We start from the raw sequence: 16,165 nt of genomic DNA, 5'->3' as shown, positions 1-16,165 counted from the left end.
CTGCAGATTTCTGAGGGTCCGGGGTCTCGCTCGCCTAATGGCTCCTGTCCCATGTCTGCAGATTTCTGAGGGTCCGGGGTCTTGCTCGCCTCATGGCTCCTGTCCCATCTCTGCAGATTTCTGAGGGTCCGGGGTCTCGCTCGCCTCATGGCTCCTGTCCCATCTCTGCAGATTTCTGAGGGTCCGGGGTCTCGCTCGCCTCATGGCTCCTGGGGTCTCGCTCACCTCATGGCTCCTGCCCAATTTCTGCAGGTTTCTGAGGGTCCGGGGTCTCGCTCACCTCATGGCTCCTGCCCCATTTCTGCAGGTTTCTGAGGGTCCGGGGTCTCGCTCACCTCATGGCTCCTGTCCCATCTCTGCAGATTTCTGAGGGTCCCGGGGTCTCGCTCACCTCATGGCTCCTGTCCCATCTCTGCAGATTTCTGAGGGTCCCGGGGTCTCGCTCACCTCATGGCTCCTGTCCCATCTCTGCAGATTTCTGAGGGTCCGGGGTCTCGCTCACCTCATGGCTCCTGTCCCATCTCTGCAGATTTCTGAGGGTCCGTGGTCTCGCTCGCCTCATGGCTCCTGTCCCATCTCTGCAGATTTCTGAGGGTCCGGGGTCTCGCTGACCTCATGGCTCCTGTTTCTTCTCTGCAGATTTCTGAGGGTCCGGGGTCTCGCTCGCCTCATGGCTCCTGTCCTTTCTCTGCAGATTTCTGAGGGTCCCGGGGTCTCGGTCACCTCATGGCTCCTGTCCCATCTCTGCAGATTTCTGAGGGTCCGGGGTCTCGTTCGCCTCATGGCTCCTGTCCCTTCTCTGCAGATTTCTGAGGGTCCGGGGTCTCGCTCATTTCATGGCTCCTGTCCCATCTCTGCAGATTTCTGAGGGTCCGGGGTCTCGCTCGCCTCATGGCTCCTGTCCCTTCTCTGCAGGTTTCTGGGGGTCCCGGGGTCTCGCTCACCTCATGGCTCCTGTTTCTTCTCTGCAGGTTTCTGAGGGTCCGGGGTCTCGCTCACCTCATGACTCCTGTCCCATCTCTGCAGATTTCTGAGGGTCCGGGGTCTCGCTCATTTCATGGCTTCTGTCCCTTCTCTGCAGATTTCTGGGGGTCCCGGGGTCTCGCTCATTTCATGGCTCCTGTCCCATCTCTGCAGATTTCTGAGGGTCCGGGGTCTCGCTCGCCTCATGGCTCCTGTCCCTTCTCTGCAGGTTTCTGGGGGTCCCGGGGTCTCGCTCACCTCATGGCTCCTGTTTCTTCTCTGCAGGTTTCTGAGGGTCCGGGGTCTCGCTCACCTCATGGCTCCTGTCCCTTCTCTGCAGATTTCTGAGGGTCCGGGGTCTCGCTCACCTCATGGCTCCTGCCCCTTCTCTGCAGATTTCTGAGGGTCCGGGGTCTCGCTCATTTCATGGCTCCTGTCCCTTCTCTGCAGGTTTCTGAGGGTCCGGGGTCTCGCTCATTTCATGGCTCCTGTCCCATCTCTGCAGATTTCTGAGGGTCCGGGGTCTCGCTCATTTCATGGCTCCTGTCCCATCTCTGCAGGTTTCTGAGGGTCCCGGGGTCTCGCTCATTTCATGGCTCCTGTCCCATGTCTGCAGATTTCTGAGGGTCCGGGGTCTCGCTCACCTCATGGCTCCTGTCCCTTCTCTGCAGGTTTCTGAGGGTCCGGGGTCTCGCTCACCTCATGGCTCCTGTCCCTTCTCTGCAGGTTTCTGAGGGTCCGGGGTCTCGCTCATTTCATGGCTCCTGTCCCTTCTCTGCAGATTTCTGAGGGTCCGGGGTCTCGCTCATTTCATGGCTCCTGTCCCTTCTCTGCAGATTTCTGAGGGTCCGGGGTCTCGCTCATTTCATGGCTCCTGTCCCTTCTCTGCAGGTTTCTGAGGGTCCGGGGTCTCGCTCATTTCATGGCTCCTGTCCCTTCTCTGCAGATTTCTGAGGGTCCCGGGGTCTCGCTCATTTCATGGCTCCTGCCCCTTCTCTGCAGATTTCTGAGGGTCCGGGGTCTCGCTCATTTCATGGCTCCTGTCCCTTCTCTGCAGGTTTCTGAGGGTCCGGGGTCTCGCTCATTTCATGGCTCCTGTCCCTTCTCTGCAGGTTTCTGAGGGTCCGGGGTCTCGCTCATTTCATGGCTCCTGTCCCTTCTCTGCAGATTTCTGAGGGTCCGGGGTCTCGCTCATTTCATGGCTCCTGTCCCTTCTCTGCAGGTTTCTGAGGGTCCGGGGTCTCGCTCATTTCATGGCTCCTGTCCCTTCTCTGCAGGTTTCTGAGGGTCCCGGGGTCTCGCTCATTTCATGGCTCCTGTCCCTTCTCTGCAGGTTTCTGCGGGTCCGGGGTCTCGCTCATTTCATGGCTCCTGTCCCTTCTCTGCAGGTTTCTGAGGGTCCGGGGTCTCGCTCATTTCATGGCTCCTGTCCCTTCTCTGCAGGTTTCTGCGGGTCCGGGGTCTCGCTCATTTCATGGCTCCTGTCCCTTCTCTGCAGGTTTCTGAGGGTCCGGGGTCTCGCTCATTTCATGGCTCCTGTCCCTTCTCTGCAGGTTTCTGAGGGTCCCGGGGTCTCGCTCACCTCATGGCTCCTGTCCCATCTCTGCAGATTTCTGAGGGTCCCGGGGTCTCGCTCACCTCATGGCTCCTGTTTCTTCTCTGCAGGTTTCTGAGGGTCCAGGGTCTCGCTCATTTCATGGCTCTTGTCCCTTCTCTGCAGATTTCTGAGGGTCCGGGGTCTCGCTCGCCTCATGGCTCCTGTCCCATCTCTGCAGATTTCTGAGGGTCCGGGGTCTTGCTCGCCTCATGGCTCCTGTCCATTCTCTGCAGGTTTCTGGGGGTTCTCGCTCGCCTCATGGCTCCTGTCCATTCTCTGCAGGTTTCTGGGGGTCCCGGGGTCTCGCTCACCTCATGGCTCCTGTTTTCTTCTCTGCAGGTTTCTGAGGGTCCGGGGTCTCGCTCGCCTCATGGCTCTTGTCCCTTCTCTGCATATTTCTGAGGGTCCGGGGTCTCGCTCGCCTCATGGCTCCTGTCCCATCTCTGCAGATTTCTGAGGGTCCGGGGTCTCGCTCGCCTCATGGCTCCTGTCCATTCTCTGCAGGTTTCTGGGGGTCCCGGGGTCTCGCTCGCCTCATGGCTCCTGTCCATTCTCTGCAGGTTTCTGGGGGTCCGGGGTCTCGCTCACCTCATGGCTCCTGTCCATTCTCTGCAGGTTTCTGAGGGTCCGGGTCTCGCTCGCCTCATGGCTCCTGTCCATTCTCTGCATATTTCTGAGGGTCCCGGGGTCCTCGCTCGCCTCATGGCTCCTGTCCATTTTCTGCAGGTTTCTGGGGGTCCCGGGGTCTCGCTCACCTGACGCTTTGTATTTCAGGCTTCCTGGAAAGCGCGGTTATTGAAGCTCTGCAGAACCAGCCAGGGCTCCTTCATCCTCCCGCTACTACGGGTACAACGGGGTCACGCAGGCAGAAGGACTGGAAGGGCGACATCCTCATCAGCAAGTGAGTGTCAGCATGGAGGGTCCACAGAGGGGCAATAGAGGGGGCGCGGGGTCTGTACCCACCAAACACAGCCCCTGACCCACTGTAACGCTGCATCTCCAGTGTAAAGATGCCCCCGATATCGGGACCCCTATAATCCACAGAGACAAGACGTCCGATATCTTATGTTGTAGAGGAAGGAGCTGCATCACTAAAGGGACGCCGAGACCACCCTACATCCTGAGGGCGGTAATGAGGGACCCCCCACCCATCCCATCATCACGTCAGCCCCTTTATCTGTTCCTGGGAAAGTTGGGTGACAATCTGTAGCTCTCACCGCTGCGGTCACCCAGCTTTCCAGCACCCTGAATGGCAGGCCTGGCTTTATGGCAGCAGTGGGGGAGGGGGAGGGGTGCAGTGAATATTGATAAATACATTGTAACTAAATCTTCACAGTATAAAATCCATAGAAGTGGGAAAAAACCTGACGGAGAAAATCCCTGCGATCACCCGACTCTTCAACAGCTCCCCCGACAACATCCTGTGCATACGGACGGACCGCCGCGACTACTACCTGCTGGACGAGAGCACGTGAGTCCGGGGGTCCGGAGTCCGGGGGTCCGGCGTCTGGGGGCACCACATCATACGAGGCAGCACCAGTCTCCTCCTGCTCTTCTACTTTGCTGCAATGTATCAGTGCAGGAAACATGTAGATCAGAAATCCAGACTGCACAGGCGAGATTGTACCAAACCCTCAGCTGTGAGCACCACATCATTACAGAGAGTGAGCAGAAAGATGGAGGAGCTCTGACTATACATTAATCACGGCCCTGTCTCTGTAGTAATCCGGATGGGGATGTGTGGGGGGAGGGGACACCCCGGGGTCCCAGATGGGGATGTGTGGGGGGGGGAGGAGACACCCCGGGTCCCGGCTGGGGATGTGTGGGGGGGAGGAGACACCCCGGGTCCCGGCTGGGGATGTGTGGGGGGGAGGAGACACCCCGGGTCCCGGCTGGGGATGTGTGGGGGGGAGGAGACACCCCGGGTCCCGGCTGGGGATGGGGGGGGGGAGGGGACACCCCAGGGTCCCGGCTGGGGATGTGTGGGGGGGAGGAGACACCCCAGGGTCCCGGCTGGGAATGTGTGGGGGGGAGGGGACACCCGGAGTCCCAGATGGGGATGTGGGGGGGAGGGGACACCCGGGGTCCCGGATGGGGATATGTGGGGGGGGAGGGGACACCCGGAGTCCCAGATGGGGATGTGTGGGGGGGAGGAGACACCCCAGGGTCCCGGCTGGGGATGTGTGGGGGGAGGAGACACCCCAGGGTCCCGGCTGGGGATGTGTGGGGGGGAGGGGACACCCGGAGTCCCAGATGGGGATGTGGGGGGGGGAGGGGACACCCGGGGTCCCGGATGGGGATGTGTGGGGGGGAGGGGACACCCGGAGTCCCAGATGGGGATGTGGGGGGGAGGGGACACCCGGGGTCCCGGATGGGGATGTGTGGGGGGGGAGGGGACACCCCGTGGTCCCGGATGGGGATGTGTGGGGGGGAGGGGACACCCCGGGGTCCCGGCTGGGGATGTGTGGGGGGGAGGAGACACCCCAGGGTCCCGGCTGGGGATGTGTGGGGGGAGGAGACACCCCGGGTCCCGGCTGGGGATGTGTGGGGGGGAGGGGACACCCCAGGGTCCCGGCTGGGGATGTGTGGGGGGGAGGGGACACCTGGATGTGGGGGGGAGGGGACACCCGGGGTCCCGGATGGGGATGTGTGGGGGGGAGGGGACACCCGGAGTCCCAGATGGGGATGTGTGGGGGGGAGGGGACACCCGGAGTCCCAGATGGGGATGTGGGGGGGAGGGGACACCCGGGGTCCCGGATGGGGATGTGTGGGGGGGAGGGGACACCCCGGGGTCCCGGATGGGGATGTGTGGGGGGGAGGGGACACCCCGGGGTCCCGGATGGGGATGTGTGGGGGGGAGGGGACACCCGGGGTCCCAGCTGGGGATGTGTGGGGGGGAGGAGACACCCCGGGTCCCGGCTGGGGATGTGTGGGGGGGAGGGGACACCCCAGGGTCCCGGCTGGGGATGTGTGGGGGGGAGGGGACACCCGGAGTCCCAGATGGGGATGTGGGGGGGGGGGGGATACCCGGGGTCCCGGCTGGGGATGTGTGGGGGGGAGGGGACACCCGGAGTCCCAGATGGGGATGTGGGGGGGAGGGGACACCCGGGGTCCCGGATGGGGATGTGTGGGGGGGAGGGGACACCCCGGGGTCCCGGATGGGGATGTGTGGGGGGGAGGAGACACCCCGGGTCCCGGCTGGGGATGTGTGGGGGGGAGGAGACACCCCGGGTCCCGGCTGGGGATGTGTGGGGGGGAGGAGACACCCCGGGTCCCGGCTGGGGATGTGTGGGGGGGAGGGGACACCCCGGGTCCCGGCTGGGGATGTGGGGGGGGGGAGGGGACACCCCAGGGTCCCGGCTGGGGATGTGTGGGGGGGAGGGGACACCCCAGGGTCCCGGCTGGGGATGTGTGGGGGAGAGGGGAGAACCGGAGTCCCAGATGGGGATGTGTGGGGGGGAGGGGACACCCGGGGTCCCAGATGGGGATGTGTGGGGGGGAGGGGACACCCCAGGGTCCCGGCTGGGGATGTGTGGGGGGGAGGGGACACCCGGAGTCCCAGATGGGGATGTGGGGGGGAGGGGACACCCGGGGTCCCGGATGGGGATGTGTGGGGGGGAGGGGACACCCCGGGGTCCCGGATGGGGATGTGTGGGGGGGAGGGGACACCCGGGGTCCCAGATGGGGATGTGTGGGGGGAGGGGACACCCAGGGTCCCAGTTGGGGATGTGTGGGGGGGAGGGGACACCCGGGGTCCCGGATGGGGATATGTGGGGGGGGAGGGGACACCCGGGGTCCGTATCTCATGTTATGTCGCTGGTCTCTCACAGAGAAAACATCGCTGAATGGCAGAAATATATAACAGACGCCTGGGAGACGGTTCACCAGAAAGTTACCGTAAGTGGCCCTGTGATGTCACCTGTGTCCCGGCCTCTATGTCACAGCCTCTATATCCTTGGCCTTTATGTCCTATAGGTCCACAGCCTCTGTGACCTCTATGTCTTTGGCCTCTATGATCTGTCCTCACACTTTGTGACCTCTATGTCCGCAGCTTTGACCCCCATTGAGACCCCTATGTTCCCAGCCTCTGTGACATCTATGTCCTTGGCCTCTATATTCCCAGCCTCTATGTTCCCAGCCTCTATGTCCCCAGCCTCTATGTCCCCTGATTTATAACTTTACATATTTTTCTTTTAAGATCGGACAACCCACAAATCCATCTGCAAACCTGCTGGAGTTCATACAGGATCAGGTAAGACGCCCCCTGGTGGAGGGGGAGGGTAATGTTTGGCTCGGGGGCTGATGACAGGACACAATGCATCCTGATGCCTATGGAGGCCGCTCCGCTCTTATCTCAGTGGATAGATGAGAGGCCGCAGACTCTGAGCACGATGCTGGGTTTCTCCATCTTCTCTAGGACCCCGGTGCATCGGGTGCAGATCTGCGGGGTCACATCGGGGGGGACAGGCAGCGATCGTTCATTGCTCTGGTGCATCGGGTGCAGATCTGCGGGGTCACATCGGGGGGGGACAGGCAGCGATCATTCATTGCTCTGGTGCATCGGGTGCAGATCTGCGGGGTCACATCGGGGGGGGGGGGGACAGGCAGCGATCGCTCATTGCTCGGGTGCAGATCTGCGGGGTCACATCGGGGGGGACAGGCAGCGATCATTCATTGCTCTGGTGCATCGGGTGCAGATCTGCGGGGTCACATCGGGGGGGGGACAGGCAGCGATCGCTCATTGCTCGGGTGCAGATCTGCGGGGTCACATCGGGGGGGACAGGCAGCGATCGTTCATTGCTCTGGTGCATCGGGTGCAGATCTGCGGGGTCACATTGGGGGGAACAGGCAGCGATCGTTCATTGCTCTGGTGCATCGGGTGCAGATCTGCGGGGTCACATCGGGGGGGACAGGCAGCGATCGCTCATTGCTCGGGTGCAGATCTGCGGGGTCACATCGGGGGGGGACAGGCAGCGATCATTCATTGCTTGGGTGCATCGGGTGCAGATCTGCGGGGTCACATCGGGGGGGACAGGCAGCGATCGCTCATTGCTCGAGTGCATCGGGTGCAGATCTGCGGGGTCACATCGAGGGGGACAGGCAGCGATCCTTCATTGCTCTGGTGCATCGGGTGCAGATCTGCGGGGTCACATCGGGGGGGACAGGCAGCGATCATTCATTGCTCGGGTGCAGATCTGCGGGGTCACATCGGGGGGGACAGGCAGCGATCGCTCATTGCTCGGGTGCAGATCTGCGGGGTCACATTGGGGGGGACAGGCAGCGATCGCTCATTGCTCGGGTGCAGATCTGCGGGGTCACATCGGGGGGGACAGGCAGCGATCGTTCATTGCTCCGGTGCATCGGGTGCAGATCTGCGGGGTCACATCGGGGGGGACAGGCAGCGATCGCTCATTGCTCGGGTGCATCGGGTGCAGATCTGCGGGGTCACATCGGGGGGGACAGGCAGCGATCGTTCATTGCTCGGGTGCATCGGGTGCAGATCTGCGGGGTCACATCGGGGGGGACAGGCAGCGATCGTTCATTGCTCGGGTGCATCGGGTGCAGATCTGTGGGGTCACATCGGGGGGGACAGGCAGCGATCATTCATTGCTCTGGTGCATCGGGTGCAGATCTGCGGGGTCACATCGGGGGGGACAGGCAGCGATCGCTCATTGCTCGGGTGCATCGGGTGCAGATCTGCGGGGTCACATCGGGGGGGACAGGCAGCGATCGTTCATTGCTCCGGTGCATCGGGTGCAGATCTGCGGGGTCACATCGGGGGGGACAGGCAGCGATCGCTCATTGCTCGGGTGCATCGGGTGCAGATCTGCGGGGTCACATCGGGGGGGACAGGCAGCGATCGTTCATTGCTCGGGTGCAGATCTGCGGGGTCACATCGGGGGGGACAGGCAGCGATCGCTCATTGTTCGGGTGCATCGGGTGCAGATCTGCGGGGTCACAGGCAGCGATCGCTCATTGCTCGGGTGCATCGGGTGCAGATCTGCGGGGTCACATCGGGGGGGACAGGCAGCGATCGTTCATTGCTCCGGTGCATCGGGTGCAGATCTGCGGGGTCACATCGGGGGGGACAGGCAGCGATCGCTCATTGCTCCGGTGCATCGGGTGCAGATCTGCGGGGTCACATCGGGGGGGACAGGCAGCGATCGCTCATTGCTCCGGTGCATCGGGTGCAGATCTGCGGGGTCACATCGGGGGGGACAGGCAGCGATCGCTCATTGCTCCGGTGCATCGGGTGCAGATCTGCGGGGTCACATCGGGGGGGACAGGCAGCGATCGCTCATTGCTCCGGTGCATCGGGTGCAGATCTGTGGGGTCACATCGGGGGGGGACAGGCAGCGATCGTTCATTGCTCGGGTGCATCGGGTGCAGATCTGCGGGGTCACATCGGGGGGGACAGGCAGCGATCGCTCATTGCTCCGGTGCATCGGGTGCAGATCTGCGGGGTCACATCGGGGGGGACAGGCAGCGATCGTTCATTGCTCCGGTGCATCGGGTGCAGATCTGCGGGGTCACATCGGGGGGACAGGCAGCGATCGCTCATTGCTCCGGTGCATCGGGTGCAGATCTGCGGGGTCACATCGGGGGGGGACAGGCAGCGATCGCTCATTGCTCGGGTGCAAATAAATACAATTAAAGTAACTTTAGTTTGGTGTGCACAGCTCCTCTGCAGACCTATCTGTCTCCATGGTAACAGACTACAAATGTCAGTCCTCCCTGTACTGTTACTTCCTCTTCTTCAGAAGCTGCACGTGGCTCTGACCACACCGGGACGGTTACCATAGACATCCATATGTCCGCAGCAGAGCTGTATACACAGAACGGTGTGCAGGCGGCTTCATTACTTATTGCATATGAGCAATAATCATCAGTGAGGGATCTGCGGGGGAGGGGGGGAATCCTCCGGAGACGCGATCACTGAAGCCCGAGCCGCCACTTACACACGTTTACTGCCTCATTTCCTGCAGCGGAAAGACACGATGAGACCGAACTCGTATCCTACAGATCGTCTGCACGGCGGAGTGGAGACCGACGCGGTAAGAGACTGCACATACCCGACATCACCAGCGGGGGGCGCTGCAGCCACAAAACCAGCTACCCGACATCACCAGCGGGGGGCACTGCAGCCACTAAACCAACTACCCGACATAACCAGCGGGGGGCGCTGCAGCCACTAAACCAACTACCCGACATCATCAGCGGGGTGCGCTGCAGCCACTAAACCAGCTACCCGACATCACCAGCGGGGGGCGCTGCAGCCACTAAACCAACTACCCGACATCACCAGCGGGGGGCGCTGCAGCCACTAAAGCAACTACCCGACATCACCAGCGGGGGGCGCTGCAGCCACTAAACCAACTACCTGACATCACCAGCGGGGGGCGCTGCAGCCACAAAACCAGCTACCCGACATCACCAGCGGGGGGCGCTGCAGCCACAAAACCAGCTACCCGACATCACCAGCAGGGGGCGCTGCAGCCACAAAGCAAGCTACAAACATCACCAGCGGGGGGCGCTGCAGCCACAAAACCAGCTACCCGACATCACCAGCGGGGGGCGCTGCAGCCACAAAACCAACTACCCAACATCATCAGTGGGGTGCGCTGTAGCCACTAAACCAGCTACCAGACATCACCAGCGGGGTGCGCTGCAACCACTAAACCAGCTACCCGACATCACCAGCGAGGTGCGCTGCAGCCACAAAGCAAGCTACAAACATCACCAGCGGGGTGCGCTGCAGCCACTAAACCAACTACCCGATATCACCAGCGAGGTGCGCTGCAGCCACAAAGCAAGCTACAAACATCACCAGCGGGGTGCGCTGCAGCCACTAAACCAACTACCCGATATCACCAGCGAGGTGCGCTGCAGCCACAAAGCAAGCTACAAACATCACCAGCGGGGTGCGCTGCAGCCACAAAACCAGCTACCTGACATCACCTGCGGGGGGCGCTGCACCACAAAGCCAGCTACAAACATCACCTGCGGGGGGCGCTGCAGCCGAAAAATCAGCTGACATCACCTGCGGGGGGCGCTGCAGCCACAAAACCAGCTCCAGATTACAGATCCACCACTGACACATCCAAGAAACCCATGAGCACCCGATATACAAGAAGTACCCAAACAATACCAACATACAGCGCAAAAATAATAATGCCCCATACTACACAACTAATGCAGAAAGTATTGCACAAATAATACCGCCCTACCATGAGCAAAAACCACTGCCAAATGCTGAGGCCAAATACTGCCACCATACAGTGTGTTATTAATATCGCTACATTGTATAAAAGTATCAGCAAAAAAAAACAACACCGTCACAATACCGCAGACAAATAATGCCGCCATACAGGGGTTACCTAATACCCCTATACTGTGCTTATTAAATAACCGCACTTTATTCATCGAGGCTGACGGTCCCGGCTGATGGGACGGTAGAAGCTCAGAATTGCTCGCCCCTGTCGCCCTCCCAGTAAGGACACCGGGGTAACATGGTCACTGGGATGAATCCACCAGTTATAAAATCTGTGATCTTTTTATGCAGGAATCAAAGAGGCAGAGATCCCAAACAGATCCCAACACCGTGCAAAGAAACATGAAGACCCTCAGCGAGTGCGCAGGACCCTCCATTACTAGAGAAGAGGTAAGACCGAAGCACCGAACACCAGCTTACACCACGTCCCTCTGAACACCCTCCGCTGCAGTGTAAAGCATGGGGGAAAGACAGAACAGCAGCCTGAGCTTCTAATGGAATAAACAATGGCTGACGTAGACTAAAACGTCCGACAAATCATTCAACTCCTGTAACGCAGCACTAATTCTGCCCTGCATTTATCTAGGTCACAGCGTTAAAGTGTCAGCAAAGCAAAACATTGCCAAATTTCTGCCAAATTCCAACAGACAGCACCGATCAACCCGAAGAAGAAAGAAGACACTCAGATTCAGCAGATTCAGCCCCCGCACAGGTAACACGACCCCCAGAATAAATCCCCCAAGATTAAAATTCTGTGACTGAGCTCCATCTGCTGCATAGGCCAACAGCTTAATATAGCCACCACCAGGGGGAGCTTCCTGTATACAGAGATACATGATAATATCCTGTCTGCAGCCACCACTAGGGGGAGCTCCCTGTATACAGAGATACATGATAAGATCCTGTCTGCAGCCACCACTAGGGGGAGCTCCCTGTATACAGAGATACATGATAATATCCTGTCTGCAGTCACCACTAGGGGGAGCTCCCTGTATACAGAAATACATGATAATATCCTGTCTGCAGCCACCACCAGGGGGAGCTCCCTGTATACAGAGATACATGATAAGATCCTGTCTGCAGCCACCACCAGGGGGAGCTCCCTGTATACAGAGATACATGATAAGATTCTGTCTGCAGTCACCACTAGGAGGAGCTCCCTGTATACAGAGATACATGATAAGATCCTGTCTGCAGCCACCACTAGGGGGAGCTCCCTGTATACAGAGATACATGATAAGATCCTGTCTGCAGCCACCACTAGGGGGAGCTCCCTGTATACAGAGATACATGATAAGGTCCTGTCTGCAGCCACCACTAGGGGGAGCTCCCTGTATACAGAGATACATGATAAGATCCTGTCTGCAGCCACCACTAGGGGGAGCTTCCTGTATACAGAGATACATGATAAGATCCTGTCTGCGGCCACCACTAGGGGGAGCTCCCTGTATACAGAGATACATGATAAGATCCTGTCTGCAGCCACCACTAGGGGGAGCTCCCTGTATACAGAGATACATGATAAGGTCCTGTCTGCAGCCACCACTAGGGGGAGCTCCCTGTATACAGAGATACATGATAATATCCTGTCTGCAGTCACCACTAGGGGGAGCTCCCTGTATACACAGATACATGATAAGATCCTGTCTGCAGTCACCACTAGGGGGAGCTCCCTGTATACAGAGATACATGATAAGATCCTGTCTGCAGCCACCACTAGGGGGAGCTCCCTGTATACAGAGATACATGATAAGGTCCTGTCTGCAGCCACCACTAGGGGGGAGCTCCCTGTATACAGAGATACATGATAAGATCCTGTCTGCAGCCACCACTAGGGGGAGCTCCCTGTATACACAGATACATGATAAGATCCTGTCTGCAGTCACCACTAGGGGGAGCTCCCTGTATACAGAGATACATGATAAGATCCTGTCTGCAGCCACCACTAGGGGGAGCTCCCTGTATACAGAGATACATGATAATATCCTGTCTGCAGCCACCACTAGGGGGAGCTCCCTGTATACAGAGATACATGATAAGATCCTGTCTGCAGCCACCACTAGGGGGAGCTCCCTGTATACAGAGATACATGATAAGACCCTGTCTGCAGCCACCACTAGGGGGAGCTCCCTGTATACAGAAATACATGATAAGATTCTGTCTGCAGTCACCACTAGGGGGAGCTCCCTGTATACAGAGGTACATGATAAGATCCTGTCTGCAGCCACCACTAGGGGGAGCTCCCTGTATACAGAGATACATGATAAGATCCTGTCTGCAGCCACCACTAGGGGGAGCTCCCTGTATGCAGAGATACATGATAAGATCCTGTCTGCAGTCACCACTAGGGGGAGCTCCCTGTATACAGAGATACATAAGATCCTGCCTGCAGTCACCACTAGGGGGAGCTCCCTGTATACAGATACATGATAAGATCCTGTCTGCAGCCACCACTAGGGGGAGCTCCCTGTATACAGAGATACAGGATAAGATCCTGTCTGCAGCCACCACTAGGGGGAGCTCCCTGTATACAGAGATACATGATAGGATCCTGTCTGCAGCCACCACTAGGGGGAGCTCCCTGTATACAGAGATACATGATAAGATCCTGTCTGCAGCCACCACTAGGGGGAGCTCCCTGTATACAGAGATACATGATAAGATCCTGTCTGCAGCCACCACTAGGGGGAGCTCCCTGTATACAGAGATACATGATAAGATCCTGTCTGCAGTCACCACTAGGGGGAGCTCCCTGTATACAGAGATACATGATAAGATCCTGTCTGCAGCCACCACTAGGGGGAGCTCCCTGTATACAGAAATACATGATAAGATCCTGTCTGCAGCCACCACTAGGGGGAGCTCCCTGTATACAGAGATACATGATAAGATCCTGTCTGCAGTCACCACTAGGAGGAGCACCCTGTATACAGAGATACATGATAAGATCCTGTCTGCAGCCACCACTAGGGGGAGCTCCCTGTATACAGAGATACATGATAAGATCCTGTCTGCAGCCACCACTAGGGGGAGCTTCCTGTATACAGAGATACATGATAATATCCTGTCTGCAGCCACCACTAGGGGGAGCTCCCTGTATACAGAGATACATGATAAGATCCTGTCTGCAGTCACCACTAGGGGGAGCTCCCTGTATACAGAGATACATAAGATCCTGCCTGCAGTCACCACTAGGGGGAGCTCCCTGTATACAGAGATACATGATAAGATCCTGTCTGCAGCCGCCACTAGGGGGAGCTCCCTGTATACAGAAATACATGATAAGATCCTGTCTGCAGCCACCACTAGGGGGAGCTCCCTGTATACAGAGATACATGATAAGATCCTGTCTGCAGTCACCACTAGGAGGAGCACCCTGTATACAGAGATACATGATAAGATCCTGTCTGCAGCCACCACTAGGGGGAGCTCCCTGTATACAGAGACACATGATAAGATCCTGTCTGCAGCCACCACTAGGGGGAGCTCCCTGTATACAGAGATACATGATAAGATCCTGTCTGCAGTCACCACTAGGGGGAGCTCCCTGTATACAGAGATACATGATAAGATTCTGTCTGCAGCCACCACTAGGGGGAGCTCCCTGTATACAGAGGTACATGATAAGATCCTGTCTGCAGTCACCACTAGGGGGAGCTCCCTGTATACAGAGATACATGATAAGATCCTGTCTGCAGCCACCACTAGAGGGAGCTCCCTGTATACAGAGATACATGATAAGATTCTGTCTGCAGCCACCACTAGGGGGAGCTCCCTGTATACACAGATACATGATAAGATCCTGTCTGCAGCCACCACTAGGGGGAGCTCCCTGTATACAGAAATACATGATAAGATTCTGTCTGCAGCCACCACTAGGGGGAGCTCCCTGTATACAGACATACATAAGATCCTGTCTGCAGCCACCACTAGGGGGAGCTTCCTGTATACAGAGATACATAAGATCCTGTCTGCAGTCACCACTAGGGGGAGCTCCCTGTATACAGATATACATGATAAGATCCTGTCTGCAGCCACCACTAGGGGGAGCTCCCTGTATACAGAGATACATGATAAGATCCTGTCTGCAGCCACCACTAGGGGGAGCTCCCTGTATACAGAGGTACATGATAAGATCCTATCTGCAGCCACCACTAGGGGGAGCTCCCTGTATACAGATATACATGATAAGATCCTGTCTGCAGCCTCCACTAGGGGGAGCTCCCTGTATACAGAGATACATGATAAGATCCTGTCTGCAGCCACCCACTAGGGGGAGCTCCCTGCATACAGAGATACATAAGATCCTGTCTGCAGCCACCACTAGGGGGAGTTCCCTGTATACAGAGATACATGATAAGATCCTGTTTGCAGTCACCACTAGGGGGAGCTCCCTGTATACAGAGATACATGATGAGATCCTGTCTGCAGCCACCACTAGGGGGAGCTCCCTGTATACAGAGACACATGACAAGATCCTGTCTACAGCCACCACTAGGGGGAGCTCCCTGTATACAGAGATACATGATGAGATCCTGTCTGCAGCCACCACTAGGGGGAGCTCCCTGTATACAGAGATACATGATAAGATCCTGTCTGCAGTCACCACTAGGGGGAGCTCCCTGTATACAGAGGTACATGATAAGATCCTGTCTGCAGCCACCACTAGGGGGAGCTCATACTTATATATATATATATATATATATATATAGTCAGTGTGGATACAGTGATCTGTAGTTTCTGCCATGGTTGTATCATACATGTTTGCTCAGAGGGTTTGGAGCTTTGTGTCAGATACAATGACCTCGGGTTGGATGGGGGGATATTGGGCAGAGCTTCTGTTTCATTTTTCTATATTCTATTTACAGCCTAATCCAGATGAGAACAGGTCGAGTGACGATATGACGGATCGTGCTTACGACAGCGAATCAGAACGTGAGGCTGAGTGCTACGAAAATCCTGTGTACGACGTCCCCCGACCGCTGGTAAATACGTCCAGACATCACCCTGAGCCCCTCATAGGCAAAGCTTCCCGGGGTGTTCCCATAAATCTGCTGAAAAGTACTGATTGGGGGTCACAGAGACGTGGAGCTCCTCCAGAGGATCGGAGGTGACATGGCGCAGAGTGCAGGCTGCCGCTCTCATGTCTTTTCCTTCTCTATAGAATAAATCCAGATCTCAGGACTCCGCAGTCGAACAAGAGGAAACGAGTGAATCAGACGACGACAGCAGCAGCGGGGACGACGTGTACGAGGATATGCTATCCATGTAAGACCGGGTGTCATAATAACACTAAATAGATAAGCAGCGTTCTCAGTGATGTCACTGCTGAT

The 16,165-nt window shown here is 57.8% G+C and overlaps 1 protein-coding gene across 1 annotated transcript in view; it reads left to right on the top strand.

Moving 5' to 3' along the window:
- The window catches only part of PLEKHS1 (pleckstrin homology domain containing S1), a 45,948-nt gene that overhangs the window by 14,552 nt on the left and 15,231 nt on the right, over positions 1-16,165 (top strand). Inside the window, 11 exon segments of the mRNA XM_075348160.1 lie at positions 3,335-3,394; positions 3,396-3,431; positions 3,433-3,461; positions 3,897-4,031; positions 6,391-6,457; positions 6,759-6,812; positions 9,547-9,615; positions 11,124-11,222; positions 11,419-11,544; positions 15,701-15,817; positions 15,997-16,100. Coding sequence (XP_075204275.1) covers positions 3,335-3,394; positions 3,396-3,431; positions 3,433-3,461; positions 3,897-4,031; positions 6,391-6,457; positions 6,759-6,812; positions 9,547-9,615; positions 11,124-11,222; positions 11,419-11,544; positions 15,701-15,817; positions 15,997-16,100 — 896 coding nt within the window.

This window comes from Anomaloglossus baeobatrachus, chromosome 5 (assembly GCF_048569485.1).
Source record: "Anomaloglossus baeobatrachus isolate aAnoBae1 chromosome 5, aAnoBae1.hap1, whole genome shotgun sequence".
NCBI classification, from domain to species: Eukaryota; Metazoa; Chordata; class Amphibia; order Anura; family Aromobatidae; genus Anomaloglossus; species Anomaloglossus baeobatrachus.
The sequence above is the reverse complement of the archived record's forward strand: the minus strand, read 5'-3'. Positions and strand labels throughout refer to the sequence as shown.